The sequence below is a fragment of the Chelon labrosus genome, assembly GCF_963514085.1.
Source record: "Chelon labrosus genome assembly, chromosome: 19".
Lineage (NCBI taxonomy): Eukaryota > Metazoa > Chordata > Actinopteri > Mugiliformes > Mugilidae > Chelon > Chelon labrosus.
The window spans coordinates 1,126,813-1,146,667 of NC_140352.1; the positions used below are offsets into that span (position 1 = coordinate 1,126,813).

The 19,855-nt window shown below is 48.0% G+C and overlaps 2 protein-coding genes across 2 annotated transcripts in view; both read right to left on the reverse strand.

Moving 5' to 3' along the window:
- LOC311504239 (microfibril-associated glycoprotein 4-like) overlaps positions 1–19,855 on the reverse strand; it is a gene marked incomplete at its 5' end in the record, with an annotated part of 417,732 nt that overhangs the window by 234,359 nt on the left and 163,518 nt on the right. The gene's annotated exons all lie outside the window — the stretch shown is intronic.
- On the reverse strand, positions 191–19,713 carry heatr1 (HEAT repeat containing 1). Its single transcript, XM_084567943.1, has 44 exons — positions 19,660–19,713; positions 18,788–18,942; positions 18,468–18,684; positions 18,038–18,179; positions 17,845–17,946; positions 17,548–17,688; positions 17,257–17,468; positions 16,925–17,140; positions 16,745–16,846; positions 15,985–16,102; positions 15,789–15,896; positions 15,605–15,700; positions 15,395–15,483; positions 15,124–15,317; positions 14,918–15,039; positions 14,558–14,755; positions 14,275–14,476; positions 12,775–12,923; positions 12,491–12,683; positions 12,000–12,172; positions 11,597–11,749; positions 11,151–11,393; positions 10,200–10,331; positions 9,684–9,787; positions 8,945–9,091; positions 8,668–8,786; positions 8,468–8,589; positions 8,241–8,369; positions 7,927–8,151; positions 7,500–7,629; positions 7,190–7,377; positions 7,050–7,102; positions 4,675–4,798; positions 4,432–4,572; positions 3,832–4,130; positions 3,489–3,639; positions 3,210–3,386; positions 2,701–2,835; positions 2,510–2,614; positions 2,237–2,399; positions 1,924–2,069; positions 1,484–1,642; positions 1,015–1,123; positions 191–585 (listed from the first exon to the last, which is right to left on the reverse strand). The coding sequence occupies exons 2-44, from the start codon at positions 18,927–18,929 to the stop codon at positions 497–499; spliced, it is 6,459 nt and encodes a 2,152-aa protein (XP_084424069.1). The 5' UTR covers positions 18,930–18,942; positions 19,660–19,713; the 3' UTR covers positions 191–496.

Genomic DNA, 19,855 nt, shown 5'->3' on the forward strand with positions numbered 1-19,855 from the left:
AAATAATTAATGAGTTCTTAATGTCAAATAAATAAATAAATACAAAAATCTCACATTATCAGCTAAAAGTAGAAATGGTTAAAAAAAAATGTAATTAAAAAAAATCACTGCAATAAATAAATTAAAAAGTAAAAACTAAGTTAAACATTAAAATAAATAAATATAAAAAAGAAAAAAATATTTCAAATAAGGCTAAAACATAATCATGAAAGAAAACATCAAGATGACTTATTTACTCACCAGGTGAAAATTATGACTAAACAATAAAAGTTCAGATAAAAAGTCAAACGTTTTAACAGATAATAAATAAATTAAAGCTCCAACCTGCTGTGATGAAGATGAAATGAGTCGTCTCTTATAAACCAGGTCACAGAAACAACCGACGGGATTCAATCAACTCAGACTTGGTCCAACATTAATTCATTCATTTATTTATTTATTTATTTTATCACAAACTTCTTCATCATCATCATCTTCATCAGATCTCGTTGGCGTCTCAGAAGTAGCTCTGCAGAGGTTCTCCCAGGATGTTCTCCATCTCCTGAACCACCTTCTGGACCTGCTGCTCCACCTCCTCACACTCATCTGGAAAACAAGCGCACCCTGGTCAGACCCAGCGGGGTCATAATGACACTCAAACTACATTACCCAGAAGGCAACGGGTGTCACACACCTCCTTCTGTTCAACCACAACCATTCATAATAACTCTGAATCAAAGTGGAAAAACAGAAGAAGAGAAAACGGACCAGAACCAGAACCAGACGGATGTTTAGGTTTGTTAAATGAATTCATGTTGTCGTCTTGATATATTTTATTCACTGTGAAGCAACAAGCTGCTGCTGATGTTTTCATAAATGAGTCCAGATCTGATCTCAGTGTGTCTGTAAATGAGCAGCGCCACCATGTGGTCAGCAGAAAACTGTGACGGCTGAATTCATTCACCATCACTTTACTACATAAAATAAAACACTAATAAATGTGAGAGACGTCCAGAGACGTGTTGGGGTCCTCACCCTCCATGAGCTCAGCCAGGAACGGGATGGTCTCTGGCAGCAGAACCATGTAGTTCTCCTTCAGCTTAGAGGCCAGCTCCATCAGCACGAGCAGGGACGAGAACCGCACCTGGAGGAACGTCACAGTGGTGTTAAAGAAATAAATACATTTACTTTAATGAACTTATTTTATCCAGAAATAAATAAATAAATAAATCATAATAACTTTTAACATTCTTCAGTTACTGACGCCTCATTTATTTAGTTAAAAACAATAAAACTATTTGAAGACACATTAAAAGATTTAATAAACGTCAAACATTAAACATCGGTGACTCAGACCTGCAGGAAAAATTAAACTTTAATTAAATCTAATGAAACGATGTAAAGTGTTTTGAGCCTGCCAGGCGACGCTCAGGGCTCAGGGCTCAGGTGTGAGGACTCAGGGCTCAGGGCTCAGGTGTGAGGGCTCAGGTGTGAGGACTCGTACCTTGGCGTCGGGGTGTCTGGTCTTCAGGAGGACCTGGTAGTTGAGGGTTTTCCACAGCGAGTCGTCGGCCAGCGCCACAGAGAACTGACCCACACAGGGAACCAGGTGCTGGGTCACCCTCTGCTGGTAGACCTGCTCCCCCCCCATCAGGTTCTCCAGCTGCAGCAGAAACAAACAGAAATCAGTCCAGAGATCCAGGACCAGGACCAGGACCAGGACCCAGAGTCGACAGCTGATTCTCTCCTCTCATCAACATTCACCCTTCCTGTCAGGATGAACCTTAAATGACCAGTTAAAGCTTTAACCAATCAGAGGACAGCAATGACACACGTCCTGTACTGAGAACTAAACTAGACCAGGACCAGGACCAGGAGGAAGACCTGAACTCGTCTTCACGTTACAACCAGTAACAGATGAATCAGTTGATGACAGCGTCTCACCTGGTCGACCAGAGGCATCAGCAGGGCGTCGGCTCTCTCTGGGCTCAGGAAACGCTGCGAGTCGTACAGGAAGATCTTCTGGAGACAGTCCAGGACGAAACCAAGCAGGAGACAGCTCTTCTCCACGTTGTCCAACAGGACATCACCTGACAGAGACACAACAAGGTTAACTATTATAGCTGATAATAACAATATGAAGAAAATAAAGGTTCATCTAGAACTGTAACATGAAACAGTTTGATTAAATAAACTGATGTAGAAGAAGAGGAGGACATAAAAGACAAAGAAGAAGAAGAAGAGGAGGAAGAGGAACCTGTCTTGGAGCTGTGGATCTGTCTCAGCAGGTCAGAGACGGGTTTCACCAGGTTTCCTGCGAACAGGACGAAGAGTCCTTTGAGACGTTCAGCGATCCGGTCGGAGAGACGGTAGAAGGTCAAGAGACGATCTCTACTGTCGGATTTACTCCAGTCCAACAGCTGCAGGACAAAGAGACAAACGGATCAATGAACGGATGAACAGCTGGAGTCATGACCTCCAATAAGCTCCTCCCACTCCTCCTGCTCCTCCTCCTCAGCGCTGGCGTTACCTTGAAGAAGAGCGGTCTGAACGTCACCTCCGACAGCTTCATCACCATGGCGAGGAGACAGTCGATCACACCGCCCTCGATCTGAGCCGTCCTCTCCAGGTCGCCCTGACGACAGAGACACGGGTCAACTCTCTGTTTGTTTGTTTGTTTGTTTGTTTACCTGAGGCTCCGCCCATAAACCAGACGCTCACCTGGCAGTGTTCGGAGCGGAAGTTGAGGGCCGTGAGGAAGAAGGAGGTGAGCTCTGATTGGTGGACGTTGAGCTGGTCTTTCTCCATGTGACTGACGTGGTCTTGGAGGATGTTCATCAGCGCCCCCAGCTGGCCCTGCAGGGGACACAACGTTTACTGTCTTCACTCTGGGACACGGTTTAATTTATCCTGGACATCATCACATTCTACCATTGAGATCATTATACAATCCAGAAGAAGATTCAGATTTCCTCCATGTTGTTCAAACATGGAACTCCCCAGAGAAACCAGTCACCAAGGCATGCTACATATCAATGCTAAGCTGCTACATATCAATGCTAAGCTAACTTTCACTACTAGATGGCTGTATTGTGTTTATGATCTGTAGTACCACCATTAGACCACTAGATGGAGACAAAGGACCATATATTAAATTGAAGCTCAGGGATCAGATTCTGTCAGGCAAGTCACCATGTGGTGCACATTATAGAATCCATAAAAATATTCACCTTCTTATTGACGACCATGCTGCTGTAGCACTTGGTCAGGGTGGGCAGTAGGACCCTGGGGGGCAGCTTGGTGGCCAGGGTGCTCCTCAGGGAGGCCAGACGCAAGGAGAGCTGAGAGGAGGAGGAGGAGGAGGAGGAGGAAGAGGAGGTCTCTACCAGCCGAGTGAGCCGACACACCTGCAGGAACAGGAAGTGTGAAGAGTTTTGTGTTGCATATGATGAACTGTAATCAGTGTTTGTGAGTCTTTAAAGCCTGGACAGGTGTGTTAGGTGTGTTACCTGTGCCAAGGTGTCCTGCAGGTACGGGCTGATGAAGTGTGGCAGCGTCTCGGTGACTCTCTGCAGGGCGGTGACGGCGCTTAGCAGGTAGATCTCATTGGTCAGCAGCTCCTTCCTGTCGGAGAGCGTCTGCAGCACCGCCGGCATCAACCTGCAGGACCAGGAGTCATGTGATCAGTCACTATAGGTCATATAAGCCCCACCCATTCCATGGTAGTGGGTGGGGCTTCACATACAAGGATGGTTTGTGTCTGTTTGTCAGTTAATATGATGCTGATGTTAGTTCAAGTTTCTGACCAATAGGAGGGAGCAGAGACGCGTCGGCCATTTTCATAACACTGACCGTGGTAACTGAGGGATGGCGAGCGTTTTCAGCGTCCCCACCACCTCGGCGATGCAGATCAGGGCGCTGCCCGTCACGTTCTTCTCCTCCGCCGCCGTCGACACAATCTCCACCGTCTGCAGCAGGACGGGCACGAACGCCTCCTGGTGGGCGGAGCCAAAACTGCGGCAGAGCAGCTTGAGGCTGTAGAGCGCCGTCTGCCGGTTGATGGCTTGCTCCGCCTCCTCCTCCGTGACCTTGCCGTGACCTTTACCCACAATGCTCAGCAGGTCGCCGGTCAGCTGTAAGAGCACCGTGACCTGCGACAGAGAGACGGCAGCGATTTAATAAAACGACCTGAGACGAGTGGACGCACAGTTCAACCTTTGGACATTTTATTTATCCTGGACATCATCACATTCTACCGTTGAGATCATTATACAATCCAGAAGAAGATGGAGAGGCGTGGTACATACTGTTGGAAAGATCCCGTTCTGTACAAGAGAACTCTATTGTTTATTATCTGTAGTACCACTGTTAGACCACTAGATGGAGACAAAGGTTCCGTGTTCGCTGTGTGGAACGGGTTAAAGACTTGGACGTGTTGAAGACTCGTCTTACCTGCTCCTCGTCCCACTGCGTCCTGTGCAGCAGTTTGTTGTTTAACAGCTCCATGGCCTTCCTCCTCACCGACGCCAGCTGATTACCCATCAGCCCCCTCATCACCATGATGAATGTGTCCGTGGGCAACAAGGCGTTCACCTGTGTAGAAATAAAAACAACTATAATGTGTCTGTGTGGCTGAGCTGCTATCGTCTGTTTACTCTGGTTAATTATGTGAAATAATTAAGTCGTGACGCAGACCTTATCCAGGACGTCGTAGGATTTATTGAGCAGAACTCTCCAGAACTTGGCGGTGGGTTTATCAGCGTTGTCTTCTACACAGCGCGCCACACTGTGGATGTAGCGCAGGATCTCCTCCAGCAGCCTGAAACAAGAAAGAGCCACGTTCTAAGTCAAGAACCAAAACTACTTCAAAAAACTAATGAATGAAGAAAAAAGCTGCAACAAAATACTACTGTAGGACACGCTACTGTTAGCTGTGAGGCTAGGAAGCTAGGAGGAGCTACTGTTAGCTGTGAGGCTAGGAAGCTAAGATGAGCTACTGTTAGCTGTGAGGCTAGGAAGCTAAGATGAGCTACTGTTCAGGCATGCAAACTGGTCAGGGGTCAAAAAGGTGAGAAGAGTGCGCGAAGAGGGAAATGGCCACGAACCCCCCCCCCCCCCCCCCCCCCCCCCCCCCCGCTTGGTAAACAGAGATTTACAAAGACAACAGACTACAAATTCACAAATTTTTACCAAAAAAAAAACTTTTGAGCCAGCTCAATGGCTGTATTTCCTCGGGCCTGAAGGGCATATTTCACTGTCTGAATGGAGTTGAATGTGCCAATTTTCATGTTTCCACTTCTTCCGTCAATAATCTCATTCATGAGACTGAACGAGGATTCAACTCTGGGGCCGTGAAAAACAGAGAGATTTCCGGCGTCTGAACGTCTTCTTTTGCTTCTCCCTTGTCGAAGACTGAATTAATGAATTGCTGTAACGTACTGCGGTATTGATCGGTGACGTGCATAGCGCTTGCAAGTGGCGGGTAAAGTCTGTGCATGTTTAATAAACACATAGGGGCTACGCATGGGGCTCTGACAACACATTTCAATATGTGTTCGCGTCTGTAAATAAAGTCAGCGGTTATATATACCGTATTTCCTCTAATACAGGCCCGGGCCTTTATTTTACTCAAGCGCATAGCGGTCCAGGCCTTTATTGGAAGGAGGCCAGAATTAGAGGCAGGCCTTAATTTCTATTTGAGCAAAACGAACTACGAGTAGAATTAATAAAAACAAGATTTTGTGTATATTTGAACCTATAAAATACTAGGTTCATTTATTGAAAACGTACAGTTACCATAACCTGGTATGCATACAGAACATTAACAACAAATGAGCGGCGCGACGCGGTCGGAGCGCACTGAGGACAGTGAGTCCGCTGCCGGTCGGCAGTCGCGCCGGGAGCGAGTGGGCCCCGTCCCTCCCCGCACGGAGAGAGGGCGCAGTGAGCACTGATTCCAAGACCCCAGGGAAGCAGTGAGGTGAGATGCGGGGGGTCGCTGTAAAGCTCGCGGCCGGAGCCGACGAGCCACCTTCGCCCCGAGCACTTACAGGCCGCGCACCGCCACGGAGTAAATGCGCCCGGCGGGGGCCGGCCGACGCCGGGGAGAGGTCCCGCTGAAGGGATCCTCCCACACCGTGCCGCCGAAACCCTGACCCGCCGAGATGGTTCTAATAATAGCCCCGGCCGCTATTAGAGACCGGCCTTTATTTACCTCCGCTGACAGCGACCGGCCAATGTTGGAGACCCGGCCGCTAATGGAATACAGGCCAATATTAGAGGATTTACGGTATATAGAACATTATATTATTATATTATTAAAATATATTAAAATAAAAGTCAACGAGTAGGCTACCCCGCCCCCCCCCCCCCAAAAAAATATTTTCTCCTCGGATTTGCACGAATCACATAAGTCACCCAATTTGGATTGAAAACGGCGAATTTCGCCGAAAGGTGAGGAGTTTGCATGCCTGACTGTTAGCTGTGAGGCTAGGAAGCTAAGATGAGCTACTGTTAGCTGTGAGGCTAGGAAGCTAAGAAGAGCTACTGTTAGCTGGGAGGCTAGTAAGCTAGGATGAGCTACTGTTAGCTGGGAGGCTAGGAAGCTAGGATGAGCTACTGTTAGCTGGGAGGCTAGGAAGCTAAGATGAGCTACTATTAGCTGTGAGGCTAGGAAGCTAGGAGGAGCTACTGTTAGCTGGGAGGCTAGGAAGCTAGGAGGAGCTACTGTTAGCTGGGAGGCTAGGAAGCTAGGAGGAGCTACTGTTAGCTGGGAGGCTAGGGAGCTAGGAGGAGCTACTGTTAGCTGGGAGGCTAGGAAGCTAGGAGGAGCTACTGTTAGCTGTGAGGCTAGGAAGCTAGGAGGAGCTACTGTTAGCTGTGAGGCTAGGAAGCTAGGAGGAGCTACTGTTAGCTGTGAGGCTAGGAAGCTAGGATGAGCTACTGTTAGCTGGGAGGCTAGGAAGCTAGGAGGAGCTACTGTTAGCTGTGAGGCTAGGAAGCTGGAGCTGTTCGGCCAATCACGGACTCAGACGCTTATTTTCACCTCGACACCAGAAAACGTTCCTCACCTCTGCTGCAGCGGCTGAAGAGAAGCATCATCGTCGTCTCCGCCGTCTGCAACCTGGAGGAGATCATCAGATATTTACTAAACTTTACTTCCTGTCAGTCGCTCTGAAGCTTTGATTCCTCTTCAGCTGCTAAAACAAACCTTTGAGATGAAGCTGGCCGAGCCGAGCAGCTGAGCCATGAAGGAGACCGACAGGAACTTAAAGTGTCGCAGCTCTTTGCCGCTGTGAGCCTCCACGCTGAAGATCAGCTCCTCCACCTTCTCCTCCTCCTCCTCGCCCTCCTTCTTCTTCTTCTGTCCTCGCCGGCCGACGCTTCGCTTCGCTGGAGCTGCAATATGGAAACAGAAAGAGTTGATATTACAACATTTCCTTCTGCCCTGGACACTAATCACTAGACACTAGAGGATAAACATCAGTGAAAACATCTCGTCCCCAGCGTTTACGTCTCACCGTCGTCTTTGTCGTCCGGCAGCTGAAGCAGGAAGTTCAGGATGTTGATGATGGAGGTGAGTTGGTCGCTGACGTCGAACTGACAGCTCAGAGAAATCCAGAAGTCCACGTCTTTCTCCAGAGCTGCGTCCTGAACACAAAGACACAAACACGTCACAAATGAGGTTTTGGTTCAAATTAAAACACAAACAATTTTGGATTCATGAGGAACATTTTAAAACATAAATCGGTGCCTGTTTAGTAGTAGTTTCTACATTTATTCATAAAAACGATTCAAAACATCAACAGATTTTCACACAAGTCCTGAAAGTAGACAAAGATAGAACCCAGTCAAACACATGAAACAGAAATATCCTTGTCTCCAGTATCTGCTGTGACGTCCTCGTGACTAGATGTCTCTGGTAACTGCTGCTCAGTCCGTTCTTACCTTCTCGGTGGCGGTGCCGGACGTGTGCGTGGCGTGCAGCTTGAACAGGAGGAGCATTAGGACCCAGAGGAAGCGGGCGGGCCCCAGCGTGGTCATCAGCTGGCCGAGGACGGGCAGCCGCCGGTGGTCGGGCACGTGAGGCAGCGCGTCGGCGAACACGTGCACGATCCTCGTCACCACGGCGACCATGTGGGAGGAAGAGCTGCCGTCTGAGAGCTGGTGGGCCTGAAGGAGGAAGAGGAGGCACATGTATAATTAAAACTCTTCCTCTTTCTCCTGACTCCTCCTCCTCCTCCTCTTCCTCGTCGTCTCACCTTGATCAGAGCAGGTATGACCATCTGCACCGTCTTGTCGATCACCCTGAAGCTGTAGGAGTCGTCCAGACGCATGATGTTTGCTCCCATGAAGGTGAAGATGGGCATGATGTTGTGGAGGACTTTCTCCTGCAGGACAAGAGACGGAGACATGTCTTTATTATGTGTCCCTTCAGATCCTCTAACCGCTATAGAGACAGAAGATGAAGAAGAGGTGGAGCTCTCACGGGGAAGATGGAGGCGACGGTGCCCAGCAGCAGCAGAGCGTGGTGGTGAGTCTGAGGCATCTCTGACGCTCTGATGCACTGGACCACCAACTCTACGCTGAACTTATCTTCATCCAGGACGTCTGCAAAAAACACAACAAACATGTAACTCTGCTCTTCATGCTCCTCCTCCTCCTCCTCCTATGATGAAGATGACCCACCTGCAGCCACTGGTCCTCCGTCAGGTGACAGTCGGTGGCAGATGTTGAGCAGACAGCTGAGCAGCAGCTGTTTGGTGTACTCCATGTTGGTGTGGTCGCCTGAACTCGGATCCAGACTCCTGAGCAAACATCAGCACGGTGTCAACACCAGTCAGTCATTATACGGACATCCAAAGAGAACCAGACTTCATTCAAAATGTGTCTGTTTTTAGTGCATGTTAATAAATCGTTAACATCACATTAGAGGGCGTCGTCTGTTTCCTGGAGGTGTCGTTACCTGCCGAGCAGAGAGAACAGAACCGGCACCAACATCTGGGCTCTCTTCAGCTTCTTCTTGTGCTGCAGCAGCTCCAGGATCAGAGTGACTCTCTGCCAGGACACGGCGCCCCCCTCTGGACACGCATCGCCACTGTCCTGAGGTTTCCTAATCAGAGACAACAACTTTAAAACGTCGTACAATAAAAACAGACTTCTAGAGCCTCCATCATCTTCTGGAAGTCGTGGCTCCTCTTTCTTTTTCCAGAAGAGTTTGTGACCGGCTTCAAGCTTCTGATCTGACCTGGAAAAACTACTGATGCTGAGGAAATGACAGATTCATCTGTAGTTTAAGTCTGAGCTGATGAAAATAACAGACTGGATGGAAACATAAATCAGAGCATCATCTGCATATAATCGCATATTTACCTTCATTCATGTTGGAGCTTATACACTAAAAAAATGAATAGGTCCTCATACAGAGCCTTGTGGGACGCCACCTAAAATATCTGCTGTTCTGTGCTAAACAGACCTCAAACAGACTTCTGGCTCATTATTTCTGAATTTAGACATTAGAGCAGAGAGACAACACTGACTCCTTCAGGACAAAGTGTGAACGACAACACTAAAAACAATCCTTCAAGTATCTACTTATTTCTGTCAGTTTTCTATTTGTCTTCATATCAGGTTTTAAGATTCAGATTCATTAAAGCCTCTTCAGACTCGTTTCAGGATTTAAAACCAGACGTGCTGTAAATTACCTCTGAGCCATTTTGCTTCGTCGAGTTTGTTGCACCGTTACTGAGACTTTGGGTTTCTCTGGAGGAGCGAGTTCGTTGGCGACCAGCTGAGCGTCGATGGCGATCTGTTAAAAACAACAAAAGGTTTGACGATTATTTTAGTGGAAAACTTTTTCTACAACGTCAACCAATCAAACGTCGATATCGCAATGATGGATTCATTTGGAGATATTTCAGCTTTGATCAGGACAGAAGCTCCAGCTCTGAGAGCAGCGTCAGGATTTAAAAAGTCTGAGGACAGATAAGAGCTGGACTAAAGATGGAGGAGACACCACAAACCTCTGGAACCAATGAGGACGTTACAGCGGATGAAATCTGTTTCATGACTAAGAGAAATAGTTTATAAACTGAAATGAATCTCTAATGAATCAGATCAGTAGCGACACCCAGATCTAGTTTATAGAAGCTGTTGTTGTTTAGTCATTTCTAAAAGTATAATCGTTAACATTAACGGTGTGACGTTGATTCTTCACTCACCGCTTTGAAGACGCTGCTGATGGTGTTGGCCACCAGAGGATTCCTGCTCTCCACCAGAAGGTCGAACATCACCGACAGCAGCTTCTGCTGAACCTTCTCGTCTCCGAGCGCCGAGAAGAACGGCTTCGTGATCTGAAGAGACGGAGACGGAGAGAGACGGTCAGAAAGACAAACCAAGGCAAGTAACATATTGTTGTAAAGCTCTCGTTCCCTACAAGATAGCTATATAATGTTTGTTCCCTGTAGCACCACCACTAACTCACTAGACGGAGGCAAATTCAACCTTTGAACATTTTATTTACCATCCACATCATCAACTTCTACCATTGTGTGCATTATAGAATCCATATAAATATTAATATTTCCTTAATACACATGTAACTCCCCAGGGAAACCAGTCACCAAGCCATGCTACATATCAGTGCTAAGCTAACTACCCTATTAACACAACTACCATTGTGCTTGTTCCCTGTAGTACCACCATCAGACCACGAGATGGAGACAAACAATTGCGAATGAAATTGAAGCTTAAGGATCAGATTCTATCAGTCCAGTCACCATGTGGTTCATAGCTGATGTAGAATCATGTGGATAGACTCTAAAGGACAGAAGATAATAAAACTAGATCAGTTATATTTGTTGTCAGTTGGTTTTAGATTTGATGAAATGTTGAGACGGAAGAAGAAACTCTGACATGATGACTGAGAAATAAAAAGTTTGTCTGAGTGTTTTCTCTGTTAGCTGAGGCTAGCTGGTTAGCTCCAGCTATGTGATGTTTAGTATCAACGTTAAGAGTAGCTTTTCTAGTTTCTAATGACACCCGGCATGGCAGAGTGGAACAGAGAGGATTGTGGGTAATGTTGTGTTTTATTTTGACTGTCCCTCATATTTGAACCTCAAATTCCCAACAAACAAACACCGACATTAACCCCGTGTCCTGGTCGTCCTGACCTGCTCCAGAGCGATGATCTGACAGCTGGGGGCTTCAGGGTGCTGCTGGGTCGACGTCCTCAGAGCCCTGATGAACAGATCCAGGCAGTTCTGGTCCTCGGCCAGAAGGGGGGCCGACTCCTCGTCGTACTTCCCCAGGACGAGCTGCAGCAGCTGGGCCTCGCCCCGCAGCAGAGCCGGGGTGTCGGGGCCGCTCTGCTCCAACAGGCGATCCAGGACGGGGAGCAGGGCAGAGAGGACGGACTGAGAGGAGAAGACGAAGATGATCATCAGGACGTCTGATCAATGGTTAAACATTTAAAACTCAAAAAACATTTAAAATGTCAGACGATGGATCTTTGTTTGGGCAAAATATTTCAAGATGTGCTCTGTTCCTCTGAAGGAAAACATTCACCAAGGCTTTTAGAAACTTATAGAAACTCGATCAGGTATGCCACTGCTCTCACCCGTCCATTGACGAGGCTCAGCGCTCTCATCAGAGCGGCGGCGCTGTACGACGGGCAGCATGGCGTCCGGACGCTCTGCAGCAGCTGCTGCATCGACGTCTGCAGCTTCTTCTTCTTCTGCTGCTTCGCTTCGTCGTGAAGAACGCTGAGAGCCTGAGGAGAGAACACGAAGACGGTCTGAACACAACGCAGAGACACCAACAAGCTAAAAGATAAAACACCACAGTCACCGTCTTCTCAGTGGGAACCAGTTAATTTATGAATGAATAACTTAATTAGACCTTGATTTAAAGCTTTTGTCTACCTTTCTCTTATAAAAGAAAATCTTTAAAATCCTCACGGTTCATTGATCACGTTCCAGTAAAAACTCATTGACACGGATGAAGAGTTTTAAAATCCTCACCGTGCTCAGGTACGACGGGTCGGCGATGATCTCCTCAGAGGTCTTCAGGAGCTTCTCTGTGATTGGCTGGAAGGGAGAGGTGCTCGCTCCTGACAGGCTCTGCAGGGCACCGATGGCGCCTCGTCGGACCTCACGCACCGGAGAGCAGAGGCAGCAGAGCAGGGACGGGACCACTGAGACAGAGACAGAGACAGAGACAGACAGGTGTTACACTGACACCAGGTAGACTCCCTGGCCACTTCATTAGGTACACCAGTGAAGTGGTAGATGTTGGTGTAAAGTCCTCACTGTCTGTTATCTGTAGCAGCACCATTAACACAGATTCAGTCAGGCCAAGTCACCGTGTGGTGAATAGATTTGTTTTTGGAGTTTTTTTTTGGGTCACTTTAACACTTCACACCCTAACATATGACCTATGTTTGGCAGGTGCAGGGTTTAAATATTTAGATATTTTAATTTAATTATTATTGTATGAATATTTAATCTCTTACCGGGAGACTCGGCGGACGCCAGCTCGTCCAGCGTGGCGGCAGCTTGGACGCCCAGCAGAGCGCGGCCCATGTACAGAGCCTGAGTCTGCAGGACGGCGCTCACCTTCACGTCCAGCTGGTCTCCATGGTTACTGCTGTACCCCCACAGCACGCACAGGAACCTGAAGAGCATCACCGGCTCACGCAGGTGGACCTGGAAGGGGACAAGGTTGTCACTGGTTTTCACGCAGGTAAACACTTCAGCCTCAGGTGAACGGGTCAAAGGTCAAAGGTCAAGCTCCCACCTGGACGAGCAGCCTCATCAGATCTCTGAAGCTTCCAGCCGTCGGTCCTTCGGCGGCGCCGCTGATGAAGATGCTGAAGAGGCGGGACATCAGTCCCAGGTAGCAGCAGGTGTTTGTGTCCAGCTTCTCTGGGTTCCACCAAACCTCACCTGGAGACAGACGGTAACGTCACCTGAGTGTTTCTCTCTTTATTTTAATTAGAGATGCACCGATTACAATTTTCCAGGCCGATTCCGATTTCCGATTTTTCATTGAGTTTGACCTGCCGATACCGATTTTGGCCGATACCGATTTCATTTTTTCTAACCACTTTACAACACACACAAAGACTTATTTTCTCTTCTATAATAGAATATTAATATTATCTTTTCTTTAATAGAACATTTTTTGAACAGATAATCGCTATCACTATAAAAATAGAACTATATAAATTACTCCTGGTGTGGGGAAAAAAAATAATAAAATAGGCCTATTTGTGGAAAAAAAATATGTAATATTTGAGTTACATAAAGCTTTTTATTTGTTTTCTTCCTAATTGTCCTTGAAATAGTGGTCAAGAACCCCCCCACCCCCAACACAAAAATGGTTTGGGCCACTGAACAAAATTTCATGTTGCCGTTTGATTTGAAGTTCAGTAGCTCAAAATGTCCGGTCAGCAGAAGTCCGGTGCTCAGAAAAGGAAAGAAAAGAGAAGAAGAGAAGAAAATAGAGGCCTTAAAGATTTTCTTAACAAATATTTAAAAAAAAGGTGGTGACGGTGAAGCTGGGACTAGTAAAGTGAACGTAGGTTAGAAACAGCGCAGCCAACGTTTACCAGCCTTGTAACGTAACCTAACAGGCTAGCTCTAATGCTAACGTCCATTAGCTTGTATAAAAGCCCGACACACAACACGTTAACTTTGACAGAAACAGTTGAGTTTGGTAGCTCCGCCAGAGAGGAGAGAGATCCGGCTGCAGTCAGGTGACAGAGAGAGTGATGCGGGAGGGGCCCGCTGTCCCGGAGCGGAGGGACAGAGTCAGGCTACCGGTGAGAGAAGAGAGAGAAGATCATCTAAGATTATCTCGTCCCGGGCCCAGGTAAGACTGTCAGCTGGCCTGCGTGTGATGCTGATGTTGCTCGATGTAAATCATGCGGCGCCCGAGTGCATTTGACCGGCAAAAAATCGGCATATGTCAGACTGACCGGCCGGTCTCCGGTCATGGCCGATCACGTGAAAATCGGCCGATTCCGGTCACCAGCCGATAAATCGGTGCATCTCTAATTTTAATGTGAATCCAGGTAACAGTCGGATCAACACTGATGTCCTTGATCATTTAGAAGGTTGGATCAGACATCACAGAGAAAACTACATCTATAGACAGTTTTAGCTACATGCTACATGCTAATCCATCATCTACTGTCCACTGGTTAAATGTGTGTCAGTCAAAGGTCAAAGGTCAGTAACTAAGATTTTTCGTCCTCATGATTTCATTAATTGAGAACGCCCTGACATCTCTCACCTTTGAAGGAGGTGTCGTGACACTTGAGAGCAGAGATGAAGTCTCTGAGCAGAGCGATGAGGACGAGGCTGTACTCTCTCTGCAGCCGTTCACCTGGCTGCTGCCCACACCTGCTCAGGTAAAGAGTCAGGGCATCGGAGAAGGAAGAGGAGGAGGAGGAGGAGGAGGAGGAGGAGGGCGCCGGGAGGAGACGATCAGCTTCCTGTTAGATCACAAAAACGAGACGATTAACGTTGAAGCCTACGTTTCTCCAGAGCCGGCTCCATCCTGGCGTTTCACTGACCTGGGTGTCGTCGTCCCTGGCGATCTCCAGCAGGTGAGGCTCCATCGCCGTGAAGACCCTCTGAGCCGTCAGCAGGTGCTGGGTCCCGCTCAGCTCGCCCAGGCTGAGCAGCAGAGTCTGGGTCAGAACCAGGAAGGACGCCCGCTCTCTGAGGCTGGACCCTCGCTGCTGCTCCACCAGGAGAACCAGCTTCTCCAGCTGAAACACAGAAACACGTCACCTCACGTTCAAAACAACAACTTCTCTATGAGATAAAGCTCCGTTGTTATTAACGATCACTGCTGCTTCAACGCTACTTCCTTTTTGTTTGTTTTCTCCAGATGCTACAGCTGTTTAAGGCAGATGACGATAGAAACTCACAGCGTCCCGTTTGGAGAAGTGCTCCATGTTCGCCAGGTTCTTGGTCAACGTGGAGACGAGGCGCTGGTTGGAGAAACCGACGAAGTCTGGTTCAGATCTCCTCTTCATCACCTCATCCAGCTCTGTGTGGACACAACCAACATTTAACGACTGCTCCACAATAAGACACAGCGGATGCTTTTATTGTGAAGGAGCCACTCTGATACCTCGAGTCCAGTTGAGGGCGAGCGGGTGTTGGGTGAGGACGGAGCATCGGGCGACGCAGCGGGTGAGTTCGAGGGGCGTCGAGGTGACGACCAGGAACGGCAGCAGCCTCCATCCCGTCTTCTGCACCAGCTCGCCGTCTTTTCCCAGCCGGGGGTCGGACAGTAAACGCACCGCCTCCATCAACACGGGCAGCCTGTCAGGGAACAATCAAACTGATCTCAGAGCTGCTGTGAAACCACGTTTAATCTACATCATGTGACCTTCACTGACCAGTTCTCAGCCACCGACAGATCCACTCTGTGCAACAGAGACAGTAAAGACGACACGACGTCTTCAGGGTCCAGGACGTCCAACAACTCCTGAAAGGAACGGATTCAGAGTCAGTAACTAGTGAGAAACTAAAATGTCCTCTAGGTTAGACAGTAGAAAACTCATTCAGCAACCCTGGACTAGAACGGGACCAAGAGTCTACTCTCTGACCTGCAGCACTCTGAGGGCGGCGGCCACGACCTCCGGGACGTCGTCCAGCAAACGATCCATGACAGCGTCTTTCAGGAAAGCTTCGTCGACGCTCTGCTGCTGACAACGAACAGAAAACATTTTAATAGCCGTGGGATACGCTGAAGACTCCAGACTAGATCTTCACCAGACACAGTAACTGTACCTTTCCAGACGTGATGTTGCTCAACAGATGCTCCACGGCCGAGACTCGGACCGAAGGCTGCGGGTGTTTCAGACTCAGGAACAGCGACGTTCCAGAGTCGCCTAAAATCTACAGAATGAAACACGACGACAGATTTAAGTTAAGACGAAGACGAACAGATGATCCGTCAACTTCAACGTGTCCTCTGTGACGTTACCTGATATTTTCCAACGCTCATGGACAGAGACAGGAACTGGTGGAAGAGACGTTTCTGATCCGTGTTGTTGACGTCGATGACGTGTCCTGAGAGGACGGCGTCCAGAGCTCCACAGTATCTGACGGAGGACAAATCAACACCTGGTGATGCAGAGACTGTCTCACCTACTATGATCGTAGCGTTAATGGTCTCTAGACTTTCAGCTGCAACTACTCATCATCAACTAAGACACGGTGCAGTGTTTACAGAAACTGAACCCAAATGTCTGAAGAGACGCTTGTTGTTGTTTATAACTTTATTCTGCAGAGTTCAGGAATACGACCAGTAGCTGAAAACTGAACAGTTATCAAGAAAAGAAGAACTTCCTAAAAACTGACACCTCTGTAGTCGTGTCCTCGTCAGTGGATGCTAACAGCTAGCATGTCAGCGCTGCAGCTCTCTAAAACTAAACCAGGTAGACGTCCATGAACGTCATGCTCTGAGTCAATGTTAGCAACCATTAGCAGGTGTTAGCATCACAGCATGAAGGTTGTGGGTTCTATATATTTGGTTTCCAGACAGTCTGGACTCTAACGATGATATCTGACTACAAGGAGCTGAACTCACACACGTACAGAGCAGCTTATAAGTTTTAGTTTCCTTCAGAATTTTCTACATTTCTTCATAAAAATATCTCAAAACTTCAGCAGATTTTCACACAGCATTCAGGAGGCGCTGTATATTTTGCCGTGTCTGACTGTAGGACATTAATTTTACGTACCTGGACTCAAACAGACGAACCAGAGGCAGCAGACGCTGGTCGAGGACGGATGTGTCTTCAGCAGAGGTCTCAGATTGACTCAGATACTCGTCCAGCATCAACCTGCAGGACAAACAGAGACACTCAGAGGACTCTGACTCAGGCTTTGGCTGGTGAAGCTGCTCAGTTAATGAGGTTTACCGAGCCACGGTTCGGTCCAGGTCTTTGGTCAACGGGACAGACTTGAGGACGGACTCCAACGCTCCGAGCTCGTCCATCTCACCTGAGCTGCCGGCGAAGACGCCGTGGAGCAGGTGAGGCAGCAGGTATCGCAGCAGAGGACTGACGTCGTGGGCCGCCGCCATGACCTGCAGCGTGGAAGCCAGCGCCGGCATCGAGCAGAGACGGTCCGCAGCTCTGAACACAGGACACAGCAGACAGGTGAGAGGACGGCCAGGTTTGATTTAGTCTGAGTCAGGGTGACGGTCCGTCTCCTTTAACTGAGCACGTCCAGAACCAGGACGCTGTCCTACCTGGGTCCGGCGGCGCCCTCCTTCTGGTTCTGGAGCAGCACGATGAGGCAGCCCAGACCCTCCTGGGCCAGAACGGGCTCTTTGACCAGAGACTTGCTGATGAGAACCGTGAGGCTGTCGACCAGACTCGCCTCCATCACCACCTTCACCGCCAGCTGGCACACGATCATGTAGGTGGCGGCTTTGTAGTCGGTCAGGGACGACTTGAGACCCTGAGGGACGACGAGACAATGAGACGACGTACACGAGCCAGGTCAAGACATAGTTTCCACGTGTGTTAATGTCAGTTACCCTCTGGACGTATGGCAGCAGTTTGGAGATGATGGTGTCGGACACTTTGTCCACGGCGTCCAGAGCCGGGACGATGGTGGAGGCGTAGAAGGAGAAGATCACTCTGAGCTGAGAGCAACTTCCTGAGTGTCCTGAATACGCCTGAAGAAGAAGAGAGAAAAATGATCAACACCTGTCCATGTTCACACCTGGTCTTAATATAAATGTGTCTCCACATGCGTCCCCAGCCAGCACTGGACATCTGATCTCAGTTTGTGTGTCAGTAAATAGCCCAGGACCACTAACTAGTCTGTTTACCTCGATGGATCTGGTCACTAAGGTGCAGATGAAGTCCATGAAGCTCAGGTCTGTGTAGCAGTGAGTGATCAGAGTTCCTCTGGAGAGCGGCACGCCTGGTTTCTGCAGCAACAAGGACACAAAGACACATGGTGAGGACTGTTATCGTGATTCTGATGAGCAGGAAGTAGAAAGAAGACGGTCAAGCACCGACCTGCAGACGGTGCAGCCAGTTCCAGCGGTTCGTGGCGTCTTTGATCTTCAGGAGCTGCAGGACTCGGACGAACACGTTGGTTTCGTGGTACGGCAGCGCACAGGCCAGGAGGCTGTCGGGGTTATACAGCTGGACGTGGAAGCTGCAACACAGAGAGACGACGGCTCAGAGGAAGAGTTCACTCAATCTATCGTCTGTCTGCACACGTTATTAGTGTAGACTAGTAAATAAAAAGCAGCAAATTGGTGTTAGAATGCTGCCGAACTGAAAAGAGGATGCTTTCAATTCAAGAGGACAACAAAACAACTTCTGTTTGAAGCCGACCATTTGTTTTCAGCAAGGAAACATAAAATCTGCAGTTTCTTTAAGGGAGTTTGGTGTGAAAATGAACCACAGACAAGGAAATTTAAAAGTGGATCCTTTTAATTACCGATGGACCAGCCACTCGATGCACTTGTGAGAAGGTTTGAGGAGGAAGTAGGGGCTGAGGCGGGTGAGGAAGAGCGAGATGCCGGCGTCCAGCTTCTTGTTGACCTCCTTGGACTGGACGCCACGCTCCAGAGTCATCGAGTCCCGACTGAACAGAGTGTCCTGAAACTCCAGGAACGCCGGTTCAATCCCAATCAGCTCCTCCAGCCCCGTACAGCCTGGAGAGGAGGAGGAGGAGGAGGAGGAGGAGGAGGGGATGAAATCAGGATGTAAAAGACAACTGGAGCAGGACGAGGAGCAGGAGGCGGAGGACGGACTCACCGAGGGCGTAGAAGGTGCTCCTGTCCATGGTCGCAGCATCTTTGGGCTCGAAGAGGAACGAGGTGACCTCTTTGCGGGTCAGAAGGTTTGGGTCGTTCTGAGGGAGGGCGAGCCTCTTCAGCTGGTGAGCCAGCGATGTCATGATGTCTGTTAATCTGATGGAGACACAAAGTCTGGGTCATAAACTTAGAAGATTCATTCATTCTGATTTAAGGCAGGTGGATAAATATGATGACAACACAGAGAACAGACAGGTGAGAAACTTTATGATGGAAAATATTACTGCCGAATTTAAAAGTGGATCTTTTCTATATCAAAAAATACGACATTTCTATATCAGCGTATCATTTCTGATGCTAAGGAAAATCTTAAATCTGCAATTTTCTTAAGGAAGTTTGTCACAAAAATGTATTTATAGTAATCTTATGATGGAAAATATTACTCCCGAATTTAAAAGCGGATATTTTCACTGTCAAAAAATGTTTTATAGTCACTTTTATGTCAACGTAGTGTTTCTGATTCCAAAGAAACTCTTAAATCTGCAGTTTTCTGAAGGACATTCGGCATGTAAACCAGTTTCAGGTCAGGAACTTAGCTCGCTTCTGACTCTCAGTAGTAACCACACGACACTTCCAATTAGTCTTCCTTTACAGACACGATTAGTTTATTTTATATAAAACAGTTCTATTAGATTTGCTCTGCTCGTACAACATGAATGTTAGCTAACTTGCTAACTTAATACACATTTTGTAACATCTCTGGTGAAACAACAACAAACGTCTCACTGACAAAGATCGACAAACATATTTAAACTCAGCGGAACATCACGACAACATCGACAGGTTTAAGTTTAACTGATGAAAAACACAAACCGGTTTAATGTGGCTCTTCAAAACACATGTGTGCACGTTGCTGCTCAAGTGACCTGACGATTCTACATCCGGTTCACGCCGGGGTTTAGCTTTGATTGAGAAGATGACTCACTCCCACCTGCTTCCGTCTTCGTCTAACACTCACATTTTACTGTCAAAGACGTTTTATTTTGATGAATTTATGCGAGAAGACAAC